General features: G+C 46.6%; 1 protein-coding gene across 1 annotated transcript; it reads right to left on the bottom strand.

Annotated features, from left to right (window-relative positions):
- Positions 1-301: 301 nt before the first annotated feature.
- On the bottom strand, positions 302-1,348 carry LOC135910382 (uncharacterized). Its single transcript, XM_065442439.1, has one exon. It carries the CDS (start codon positions 1,346-1,348, stop codon positions 302-304), a length of 1,047 nt encoding a protein of 348 aa, XP_065298511.1.
- Between the last annotated feature and the right edge of the window lie 11,614 nt (positions 1,349-12,962).

Raw genomic sequence — 12,962 nt, 5'->3', positions numbered from 1 at the left:
AATCACAGTCGATGACCACTGAGAAGAAGGCCTCTACTTGAACGTACGAAGCAGCGTCTACGAAGCATGTTCGGTCCTCTTTCAAGCGGGCATTGGCGAGCAGAGCTTTACCCCTGGCTCCTCTTTGTCCTTCATTGTAGGTGGGATGCATATTGCGTGGCATCCGGTGTATGTAAATCTTGGACCTTACGTCGTCGGGCAGCTTCACAGCATCGAGACTGACGATCGCGGGGTTACGTCCCAGCTTGCCATGCATGGCTCGGCCCGTTGGGGTACCGGAGAGTCTGACAAACTGGGAAAATTATTGGGCTTCAACGATTTCTTCGAACGTGTTGTGAATTCCCAAAATCAGGAGGTCTTTTGTGTGCGTTCGGATGGGAAGGCCGAGGGAAAGATTCAAAACCCTTCTGATTAGAGCACTGATCTTGTTGCGCTCTGATACGAGCCAGTTCTGCATAGCCCTTGAATAGGCGAGGTGGCATAGCACGAAGGCGTGGATAATTCGGATCAGATTGTCCTCCCTGATTCCGCGGTACCTGTTGGCGATTCTTCGGCTTAGGCCCAGGGTGCTTTCGGCCTTAGAACAAATGCGTTTGAGGGCTCCTCCATTAGCCCCGTTCGACTCGATAAACATTCCTAGGACCCTGATAGTGTCTACCCGCGGTACTGGGGAGCCCTTACCGGTGAATAACGTAATGTGGCTCTCTTTTGCTGGCTTCCAGGACCGGTGAGAACCACCTCCGAGCCTCTTCTTGTAGAGCAAGAGCTCAGATTTAGCGGGCGAGCACCTTAGCCCGGTGGGGATACGATACCGCTCCGTCACATCGATGGCCTCTTGCAAAGCACCCTCGACCTGACCCTCACAGCCGCTGGAGCACCAGATGGTGATGTCATAAGCGTAGATCGTGTGGTTAATGATTGGTATTTTGTTCAAGGCCCTCGAGAGGTTGATCAGGGAGATGTTGAACAGCGTGGGGGAGATCACCACCCCCTCAGATGTTCCCTTTGGCCCAAGCTGAATTTCATGGGTCAAAAACTCGTCAATCTTGAGTCTAGTGGACCTCGAGAAAGGGAAGTAGCGCACAAAATTGTACGCCCGTTTACCAACGTGACACCCTGTCAAGCTCTTGAGAATAAAGGCATGCGATATGTTGTCAAAAGCCTTTTCCAGATCCAAGCCGAGAATTGCCTTAGTGTCGGCGGAGGTAGAGTCAATGATGTGGTACTTGATAAGTCTCATGGCGTTCTGAGTCGAAAGCCCCGGCGGAAAGCCAATCATGTTGTGTGTATAGCATTCGTTAGACTCGAGATTGTCAGTGAGGTGGTTAAGCAGGGCGTGCTCGGCCATCTTCCCAACACATGACGTCAGGGAGATGGGCTTTAGATTGTCGATCCTCGGCGCCGTACCTGGCTTGGGTATGAGTGCTGTGCATGAGTGCTTGGGTAGATCTTCCAAGGCTGATTTCCAGCTCTTGGAATGAGGTCGCTGGACCAGATTTCATTTATCTTGTTTGTAAAAGATTTGATTGAGTCGTCGTCGAGAAGCTTGAGCATATATTTTGTTGGTGATCCCGTCGGGCCCAGGGGCAGATCTGCCGTTGAGGGATGCGAGAACCCTCTTTACCTCAGCCACGGTAAAATCCTCGTCCATAGATGGTACGTTACCCCCTTCGTACTCGGGAAACTAGGGGGCGTCGGATCGTCCGTGGCCGCCAGGTACTTCTCTATGAGCTGCTCCGTGACCGCCTCATCTGGAGTCAAGTCGGTGGCCAAATGGACAGCTTTCGCCAAAGCTCTCTTCTGATTGGACTTGGTGTTGCCATCGTGAAGTAGGTGCGTGAGGAGACCCCAGCATTTACTGTTCTTGAGCTGGCCCTCCACCGAGTCGCACAGCTCGTTCCATTGATGCTTGCATAGAACCTTGCAATGAGCCTCTATCAGCTTGCTTATATCGAAAGTTTTCTTACGTAGTCCTCTGGTTTGGCGCTCAGCCTTCCATCTCGCGAGCAGTGCCTGCTTGGCTTCCAATGGATGCGCGAGCCTACTGTCCATCCTGTCCACCTCTAGATCGGTTGTCACCTCCTTGGTGGCTCTAGCCGCATCCTTCTTTATCTCGTCGCACCAAGAGTCTAGGTCGATATCTTTGTTGAGGACGCGCGCGGAGAGGTTGGCTCGGAAAAAGTCAGAGTCAGTGAACCTAAAGGTCCTCGTTTTGCTACGGGCAGGCTTGATCACCGCTTCGATGATGCAGTGATCGCTACCGAGGTCCATAGCTGTGTTGGTCCACTTGACGTTTTCCAGGTTCGGAGTCGGAGCCGTATCTCGGCACACCGAGTTCCCTCTCCTGGTTGGAAAGTCTTTATCGGTTATCAGCGTAAGATCTTCCTCCGTTGCCGCGTCCCATATCTCTCTATCCTTCTTCGTATTGGTACAATAGCCCCACACCTGATGCTGGGCATTAAAATCCCCCATGGCGACTAGAGGCTGACAGCCGGCCAAATGCATGGCCTTCCTGATAATAGCACCAGGCCTGGCTCTGTGAACGCTGGGTCGGCAGTAAACATTGAGTATGAAGAAACTGTTTCTTCTTAAGCGCTGCTTAGGGGGGTCGACAAGGAGTTCGGCCATGACGTACTCGACCCCATTGTCCGCGGGACGAAGGTCTCGCTGAAGGCGCGTGAACTTCTTACTGACCAGGGTAGGGACGGGTTCGTCCTTCAGTGGAACCCACGGCCAGAAAACCGGGGAGCTTGATGGGTGATGATGTGATCGTCTCTTGCAAGGCGATTACCTGGGGTTTGTTCTCTATGCTTTTTAAGTATTGTCGCAGGGTCGCCCGTTTGCTGACGAACCTTCCGCAATTACACTGCCACATTGTTATGATATTAGTTCCGTTATCCATGCTTGGGCTTGGGGATGGATTGCGAAAGTGCAACATTCAGAATGGCACCCGCCGTCGGTGAGGCCATGACGCTGTGCAACTTTGGGACTTGTGCTGTAGATATGCTTGGCAAAGATCCGTGGCTGGTGCCATCCAGCCTAAGTATTCTAGCACTGAGTGCGACCAGGCCCAGCTGAGGGTGCGCGATCATTTCTTGTACGTGAGTGAGACCTGTCTGTATGTTGGAGAGGGCGTTCTTGAGATCAGACAGGAGTTCTACCATCTCGTCTCCCCTTGAGTCATCCAGGGCGCGACGCTTCACTGCAACCGTCTTAGGAGGGGCCTCCACCATGTCCATGGCCGAAGAGCGTGCGGCAGGCTGAAAAGCTGGCTGTCTGAGCCCCAATCTTCGTATTTCCGTCATCTCAGCGGCTAGCCGACCGATTTCCTGCTTGAACAGAACGTTTTCTTTCCGAAGACTATCATTTACACGCCTAAGCTCTTCGAGCTCATTCGTGAGACGCTGGTCGAGCGAGTCTTGAGAGTTGTACGCCTGCGTTTGGTTGCCACGTGCCCTATCGACTCACCTTAGAGAGGACTTGCCTGTACCGCCGTTGCGGGTCTTCGATCATGACCTGTTGGACGAGTCGCTCCCGGTACGGGACTTGGAGCAGCCTCTGGAGCTGGAGCGCACTGGAGGAGGCGATGTGAGTCACGATATCGAGGTAGAGCGACTTCTGGAGCCCCGTCGGCTTGTAGAGTGGCCTCTCAAGCGCCAGCGTCTTCTGTGCCTAAGGTTGGTGCTGGATGAGGCTTGCGGATCGGAGGATCGAACAATCGATGGCGTGGGGAGCTGCTCTTGCTGTCTGGCACACTCGAAGCGTCGTCGGGGAACGGTGTACGGCGTCTTGAATCTATGCGCGTACCCGCCGTGGTTGCACAGTGGCTATGGTGTTGGGCTGCTGAGCATGGAGGTCGCGGGATCGAATTCCGGCCACGGCAGCCGCATTTCGATGGGGGCGAACTGCGAGAAAACCCATGTACTTAGATTGAGGTGCACGTTAAAGAACCCCAGGTGGTCAAAATTTCCGGAGTCCTCTACTACGGCGTGCCTCATAATCAGAAAATGGTTTTGGCACGTTTCAGTTTCAGTTTCAGTTTCAGTTTATTTCTTTAATAAGGAGAGACATACATGTTCACATAAGTATACAGAAGGAGGTCCCAGAGCATGTGGCTGAAAGGGGACCTCCTGACAGAAAATATATACATTAAAGGAAATACAAGGCATAAAACAGCAATACAGTAGTCACAGTGATGAAGAATATTCAAAGTATAAGTAACAACTGTAAAGTAATATGAAGTCAATAGCTAGTCATACAATTAAAACAGTAGTTTAGGGCATTCGCAACATAACAACCCAAAATACTTATAAAGGCTATAAATGAGAGAATAAGAAAACTAAAGAAAAAAGAAAAAAAAAACGGCAAGGAAATGAGCAGGAGTGAGGTGAATAGCTTAGATATGTGGATTATTTTGGCTATCTAGTAGAAAAGTGAATAATGTTTTCTTGAAGGAACTCAAAGAAGAAGAGTGCTTGACATTTAATGGGAGGCTGTTCCAAATGGATAATGCTGCGAAATATCCAGATTGTTTTCCATAATTAGTATGTATTAGTGGCAATAAGAAATTGTTGTTAGCTGCAAACCTTGTGCGGTTCAAGTTAACCAAAGTAGCCGTAGAAAATATATTTACTGGAGAAGGATTACGTATTACCTTAAATAACGTTATGGCTAATATATATTTAACAATATTTTTTACTGAAAGTATTCTGTGGTTGAAAAGCATATCAGAAGCACTGCAGTTGTATGAGCTGAATGACAATATGCGGATGGCTTGATTCTGCAAATGCTGTAGTGGTGCTATATGAGTTGGATATGTGTTACCCCATGCTGTAATGCAATAATTAAGATGGCTGTGAATAAAAGAATAATACAAGGTCAGCAGTGTTGGTTTGCTAAAATATTATCTAGATTTAAGTAAAATTCTAATACCGGGAGAAATTTTGCGCTTTAGATAGGCGATATGCTTCGTAAATTTTAAGTTTGAGTCAAGAATTATTCCAAGAAATGAGCATTCATTAACTGCAGTGATGTTAAGAGAGTTTAGGTTGACAGTGGGAATGAACTCTGGTGTCCTATGATTCGAATGAAAAAGCATAAAAGACGATTTGGTAGGATTAATGCTTAGTGAGTTAAGCTGGCACCACGTTAAAATATTTTTCAGATCAGTGTTTAGCTTAGTAGTCAGGGAAGTTAGTGAACGATTGGTAGTAAGTAATGTAGTGTCATCGGCGTAAAGAAAGGCCTCAGTTTCTGTTAAACAACCGGGTAAATCATTTATATAAAGCAGGAATAGTAGCGGGCCAAGTACAGACCCCTGCGGGACCCCTTTATTGGTTATTCTGAAATTAGAAAGTGAGGAACTAAAATACACAGCTTGTTGTCTATCTGTTAGGTAACTTTTTATAAGTGCTAATGCTGGGCCGTCGTTGCCTACTGCTCGTAGTTTAGTAAGTAAGATGACGTGGTTTATTGATTCAAATGCTTTGGATAAGTCGATAAAAATTGATCCTGCGTAGAAACCGGCATCTATAGCGCCTTTTATTTTATCCGTGAAAGAAAGTATAGCACAATCAGTCGAGGATCCTACCCTGAAGCCGAATTGATTTGGCGAAAGAATGTTAAATTTTGAGAAGTACTTAGTTAAGCGTTTTTCAAGACTTTTTTCGATAATCTTGCTACAGAAAGGAAGAATAGCAATAGGGCGATAATTAGAAATGTAGGAGCGGTAGCCCTTTTTAAATACTGGAATAATTTTTGCTTTTTTCAGTTGACTAGGAAATACTCCAGTCTTAAAGATTAAATTGATAACATGTGATAACGGGCGAGCGATAAGATGAGCTACTAATTTAATATTAATAGAACTGATTTCGTCCAGACCTGCTCCTGTAACCTTTAAATCTTGTATGATATTAATTATTTCATCTGGGCCAGTTGGAAATAGGTACAATGATTGTAAGCATCGTTGAAATGATAGTTGATTATCAGTGGTATGATTAGGGGAATGGTCACAAAAGAACTCATTAAATGCGTTCGCGATTTCATGTGCTTGTTCATACGTGCCGTCTGATGAATGAAGCGTACTTATTGGTTTAGCCCTATGGGTTCGGTTCAAGAAGGAATTTATTACATTCCACTGCCGTTTAGAATCTGTGCCGGCTTCAGCTATTCTTAATTCATAATATTTTCGTTTGGCTACCCTGAGCAGACGGTTTAACAGGTTACAATAGATCTTATAGCGAGTTTTGAGTCGAATGTTAAAAGGGCGGTGTTTAACTTTTCGGTACAGGTTATCTTTTTTACGTAGGCTAGTGAGTAGACCATTGGTTAACCAAGGGTTCTGTAAAGCTGGGACATGTCTTCTGCATTTTACAAAGCTTGTAGAATTAGCGATACATTTCTTTATGTTGTCCGAGAAGTCATTAAATGCAAATTCAGCGTTTGATTCTGAAAACACAGAACACCAATATAGCTCACCAACGCGAGCGATGAAGTCGTCTTTATTAATCACGGCTTTATAGAATTCATGACAAGGTTTATGTAATTGATAAGGAAGTTTAAAAAAGACAGGAAAATGGTCAGTGATGTTAATTTCAAGTATACCGCAAACTGGAGGGCACATAAGGTTGGAAAATGTGTGATCTATTAAGGTGGCCGAAGCCCCTAAATTACATCTAGTTGGAAGCGAAACCAATGATTCGAAGCCAAATCCACGAAGGCAGTTAGTGTAGGCAGTAGTAGCAGAGCTGCAGTCATCCAGAAGATTGATGTTAATGTCACCAAGAAGCACAACATTGTTCTTTTCTGAAGACAAGTTACCAAGTATACCGTTCAGGTCATTGCAAAAAGCAGATATGGAAGTTGAAGGTGAGCGATACAGGCAACCGACAATTGTTTGGTTCGCATCTTCCAGTTCGATCCACACAGCTTCACAGTTTGGCATTGAAAATGATATGTCATGTCTTCGTTTCATGTCATGTCATGTCTTCGTTAAACCCCATAATTTAATTTATTCTGTGCGCACATTTTTTAACGGCAGTAAGGTGCGGTCCGCCGCAGATCTTGCATTTTGGGGTGCATTGATGCTGCTCATCGGAATTTGGCAGGCGGCATCCACGACAGACGACGTCGCTCGGTGTTGGACAGACACCGGCGCGATGCCCGAGTCTTCCGCAGGCGTGACATACGTCCCCTTGTTTTCGATATAGGGAACATTTCACCAGGAGCGTTCCGTACCTGACAAAATTCGGTACCCGGTGCCCGTCAAAAGCGATGATGATGGTCCCAGTCTGAGCGATTCTCTTGGCTGCTAGAGCAAGAGCGTTGTTCTGGTCAACAATATTGCCATCCACCGTCGCTGGGTCGTCTTGTAACGGTACGCCACGTATGACCCCCTTGCATGTATGGAAAGTGCTAAACGCTTGCTTCACTCAGCGGTCGGATGTCACGACATCGTACTATCTTCGGCATCCACCCACCTGTGGCCAGTGCTTGACACTTGCTTCACCCGCACGCGGGGCGGCCCGGCGTTGCATTAATTTCGGGATCGGCCCACATATGAGGGTGCTAAACGCTTGCTTGACCTCCTTCGCAGGTCGGCCCGGTATTGAACTATCTTGAGAACTATCTTGAGCCACGGCCCCCTTATTTGGCAGTAGCATGCACGTTTGGGGAGTGCAAATTCCTGCTTCACTTTCGCCGTGGGTGGGCCAATATTGCACTACCTTCACGATCGAAGTATTTACGGAAAGTGCTAAACGCCTGCTTCACTTCCGGTGCGGGTCGGCCCGGTATAGCACTGTCTTCAGGATGGGTACTTGTATGGGAAGTGAGAAAGGGTGCATGCTTCACCTCCGCCGTGGGTCGGCCGGGTATTGCATCAGCTTGGGGACCGTACCGCGCATGGCGATTGCTTAACGCCTGCTTTACCTACGACGCGGGTTGGCCCACCATTGAGCATCTCCGGGATTGGCCCACCTGTGGGTTTTCTCGCGGCTGATTCACAGCCGCCGCGGGTCGGCACGGAATTGCACTAACTTTGCGATCGGCGCATGTATGGGGAGTGCTTAGGACCCGGTGCACCTCTGCCGCGGGTGGGTTGGGTATTGCACTAACTTCGGAATGAGTCCACGGACGGGGTTTGCTTAACGTCCTTTTTACCTCCGCCGCAGTCGGCCCGTCGTTGCACGACCAGTCCTCGTTTGGACAGTGTTTCACACCTGCTTCAGCTGCACGCGGGGTGGCCCGGCGTTGCATTAATTTCGGAATTGGCCCACGTAGGGGAGTTCTAAGGACCTGATTCACTTCCTGTGCTGGTTGGCACGGTATTCTACTACCTGGAGGATTTGTCCACGCTTGGGGAGTAGAAATCCCTGATTCATTTTTGCCGCAGGCGGGCCAGTATTGCATTAACTTTAGTATCAGCCCACGTATGGGGTGTGCTTAACGCCTGCTTCACCTACGCAGCCGGATCGGCCTGGTGCTGTATTAACTTCGGAATCCACGTGTGGAGAGTGCTTAACGCCTGCTTCACCTTCGCCGTGGGTTGTCCCGACATTGCATTAACTTCGGGATAGGCCCTTGTGTATAGTGTGCTTCACACCTGTTTAACGTTCGTCGCGGGTCGTCCCGGCATTGCATTAACTTCGCGATCGGTGCTTCTATGGGGAGTGTTTGGGACCTGGTGCACCTTCGCCGCGGGTCGGCCCGGCATTGCACTAACTTTTGGATTGGTGCACGTATGGGTAAGTAAGTAAGGTTATTTCGACCATCACGTTATACATTATGATGCAGGGGGACCGAAGTAAAAGCTGTCTTCCAACAGCTTGACAGAGCCACGGCCCCCCTTATTTGGCAGTAGCATACAAAGTGACATAATAAGAAGGTACACAAAAAGAAACACGGCGGTCACATTGCACTACAGAACAATATATAATCATGTTACATAAAGGCTACATCTGGTACATAATTATTTTTTAACAGAATTAAGCCATTCACACATGGTAAAAAAATTGATTGCATGTTTCTAATGATTTACACAATGCAATGACATGGCAAAGGCACTTTAACAGAAAAACATAGAAATAACATAGAGTAACACCATATTTCTGTAAAGCGATTTGGCTTTAGTTGGATAAATAAAAAAAAGTTCAGGAAAGAAAGTGAGACAAGAGTGTCCGATATGTGACATATTGGGGTGTTATATCCTGTCTCAATAGGTCATTAAGAAGTCGTGGAAGCCGATGTTCTAACCTTTGTAGACAATATGTTGTTCGAAATGTTTTAATTTCCCACATATCCTTATTTCTTGTCTTGTAGTTTTGTTCGCGCCTTCTCAGGCCTGAATGAGTTTGAATAAAACATGTTTTATTTAAATGTTCTTGTTTAAGTGTTCGGCTGAGGTGATTGTCATATTTTTGTTACTGGAACTATTTTGTGTTCTAAAAATATTTCTGTTGTATGATTTAACCTCGGTAATTTCTTAACAATCCGCATTGCTTCTTTTGTATTACAAGTAATTTGTTCAGGTTTGCCTGTGTTGTAGTTCCCCAGATAAGGCTACAATAGCTAAGGCGAGAATAAAATAGAGCAATAAACTAACATCATAACACAAGAGGGTAAGATTTCACGGTTGCGATAGAGCACACCAATTATTTGTGATAATTTGGAAGTAATGTGGACCACATGATTGTCCCAGGACATCTGCTGGTTAAACACAACGTCCAGAGTTCTAAACTGTGGTACTATTTTTAGTGGACACGATATAAAGTAAATTTGTTTTGTCGAAGTAACTCGTTTACTCTTGGCCCGAATTACTACTGCTTTTGTTTTGCTCACATTAATTTGCAATGCAGTTTTTGTGTCAATTTGTCTAGGTGTTTGAGCATGCAATTTGCTGAATGTATTAGATCATTGGCATTTTCGCCGGATAAGAATATGCTCGTATCATCTGCGTATATGATAATTTTTGCGAGGGGAAATACGTTGACGATGTAATTGATATAAAGATTGAAGAGAAATGGACCGAGTATACTTCCTTGCGGAACACCGCAGCGGACAGGGAGAGTTTGTGAGATGAAGCCATTTAAGCTAATAGCTTGTAGCGATATTCTAGATACGATTTCACTATGGATACTGCGTGCCGCGATAACCGTATCGTTAAAGCTTCCGGAGAATTATTTCATGATTTATAACGTCAAACGCCTTTGTAAAATCAATGAAAATACCCAAGAATATGCTGTTCTGTTCAAATTGTTCTAGTATGTATTCCTTCTGCTCTAAGAGTGCGAATTCTGTTGAAAGGTGCATTCTAAACCCGTATTGTGATTTGGTGAGTATATGATGTTTGGATTCAAATTCTGTAAACTGTTTGTGAAGATTTTTCTAATACCCTTGAGAATATTGGAAGTATTGATATTGGGCGGTAATTGTTTAACTGGTTCCTATCTCCCTTGAAAAGTACAGAACAGCGGGCAACTTGCATTCCTTGAAGAAATACAACATTAGCAATACAGAGATTAACGATGTGAGTGATGTAGGGCAAAATAATGTCCAGAATTGATCTTATGGGCCGTACATGAAGTCGATCTATATCGCGTGAGGTACTATTTTTGAGCTCTGTGAAAATTGTCATTACTTCACCTTCAGTCACAGGTTTAAGATATCTCATTTTGTCCAACAGTGGGACGTCATTTAAGTCGTTATCCACGTCTCTGTCACAAGAGGGACCAATGAAATATATATTATACTTGTCCGCTAGGTTTTGGTCGGACACCTGTGTCCCATTTAATTTCAGGGATGTAATTGCTCTAGGATTTGTGTCATTAGTTATCAGGCTGTTTAGTTTTTTCCGAACAAGATCACTATGCAAATTAGTTGATTCGAAATCATTTATGAAATATTCATCCCTAACTTTCTTAAGTATCTTGTTCAGGCGGTTACGATAAGTTCCAAGATATGCAAGTCGCCCATCTCCTTCGTTCTGATAAACTTATGGTAGAATTTATTCTTTTTTTCTATCTTAAGCAGAACATCAGGTGTGAGCCATGGTTTGCGGGTTCTTTTATTTCGCCTAAATGTCTTTATGGGAAAGCAAGCAGCGTAAATTGGTTTCAGAATTGCAAGGAAGTCCTCGTAAGCCAGGTTTGCGTCACGTTCCGAAAGAACAGCATCCCAGTTAGCTTCAGATGCGCGCTGACTAAAAGCGAGAAGGCTTTCCTCCGTGATCGCTAGATAAGAGAATAATTGTTTGTCTCTAATTTTGAGCTTTTCTTTCAAACACAAGAATATTGGCAGATGATCACTGATGTCTGAAATGATTACACCACAATTAGCTAACTTATTGCCAACATTTGTTATGAACACATCTCTAAGGGACCATGATCTAGCTGTTATGCGCGTTGGTAGCTGAATCACGTTGGTAGCTGAATCCTAGCCTTTAGTAATAACTCAATAGTTTTCTCAGAACTATCATGAGCACACATATTTATGTTCATATCAACACCACAGAAGAGTGTAAGGTTATTGTCGGAGACAAAAGAAAACAACCATTCAAGAAAGTCGAGAAAAATAGGATTGCAACCCGGAGGAGGACGATAACAGACAACGAAAGCGAGCTTTCTGCAAGTACTGATGGAACTTCATAATGTGCTGTGCTCCGAGCAAATTGTCCTAAGAGCTGAGGTTCATGTTCACTATATATTAACAAACAGATGCCACCACCACGACCTGCATCACAGGCAGTGCTGAACGCCCCCTGCACCTCCGCCGTGGGTCGGCCCGCCATTGTACTATCTGTGGGACGGGCCCGCGTGTGGCCCGTGCGTCACCCCTGTTTCACCAACATGGTGGGTCGGCCAGACATTGCATTAACTTCGGGATCGGCCTCCGTGAGGAATATGCTAAACACCTGCTTCACCTCCTGTGCTGGACGGCCTGCTATTGTGCTACCATGAGGATCTGTCTACGTTTGGGGAGTGCGAATGCCTGCTTCACTTTCGGTGCGGGTGGGCCGGTATTGCTCTAAGTCCGGGATGGGTCCACTTATAGGGAGCTCTTGACGCCTGCTTCACATCTGTGGCGGGTCGGCGCGGCATTGTATTAACTTCAGGGTCGGTCCGCGTATGCAGAACGTTTAACGCCTGCTTCACTTCCACCGTGGGTCGGCACGGCATTGCAAAATCTTAGGGATAGGCCGTCGTGTAGGGAGTGCTTAACACTTGCTTCACCTCCGCCGCGAGTGGGCCGGGTAGAGCACTATCTTCAGGATCGGCCCACGCGTGTGGTTGTCTGACCCCATGTTCACTGGCGCCGCTGGTCGGCAGAGCATAGCACTAACCTCGCAATCGGCGCATGTTGGCGAGTGCTAAACGGCTGCTTCACCTCCGCCGCAGGTCGTCGGCATTGTGCTATCTTCGTGATGTGCCCACGTGTGGGGAGTGCTTCACGCCTCCTCCATCTCCGCGCTGGGTCGGCCCCGCATTGCACGTGCTCCACAATATGAGCATGTATGGGGAGTGCTTAAAGGGAAGCTGAAAGCTTTTCCAGAAAAAATGAGTGAAGAGCAGTACACCGTGGTTTTCAACCCTCTGAATTCGAATATCGCATCGAAATTGAGCGAAAGAAAGCGCAAACATATTTTATTTCGATGAAAAGTGCAGCAGCAGACACGCCCAGCTCGCGCGCCTCGTTTCCGCCTGTGATTGGTCGGGCGCCTCGTGACGTGAACAATGGTGTTTGTCCGGACCGACTGCTGCCGCTACACACAAAGCACGGTGCAAAGTAGTCTGGTGGTGTTTTGCTGAGACGGTCATGGAAATTTTCGAGAGCTTGCGTATCTCTGAGTAGTTCGGCGTTAAGTCCAAACTCTACGAGAGCGATATTGCGCGCGACGGTGACGGGTGACGGCTTTGAGCGACAAAACGGGAACAAATCCCGTTTTAGAGCGCCTCTTTGGCGTCCGT

Source organism: Dermacentor albipictus, chromosome 4 (assembly GCF_038994185.2).
Source record: "Dermacentor albipictus isolate Rhodes 1998 colony chromosome 4, USDA_Dalb.pri_finalv2, whole genome shotgun sequence".
Taxonomy (NCBI): domain Eukaryota; kingdom Metazoa; phylum Arthropoda; class Arachnida; order Ixodida; family Ixodidae; genus Dermacentor; species Dermacentor albipictus.
The sequence above is the reverse complement of the archived record's forward strand: the minus strand, read 5'-3'. Positions and strand labels throughout refer to the sequence as shown.

Coding starts and splice junctions, on each gene's coding strand:
- LOC135910382 (XM_065442439.1), bottom strand. CDS start 1,348: ATGGCCGAGCACGCCCTGCTTAACCACCTCACTGACAATCTCGAGTCT.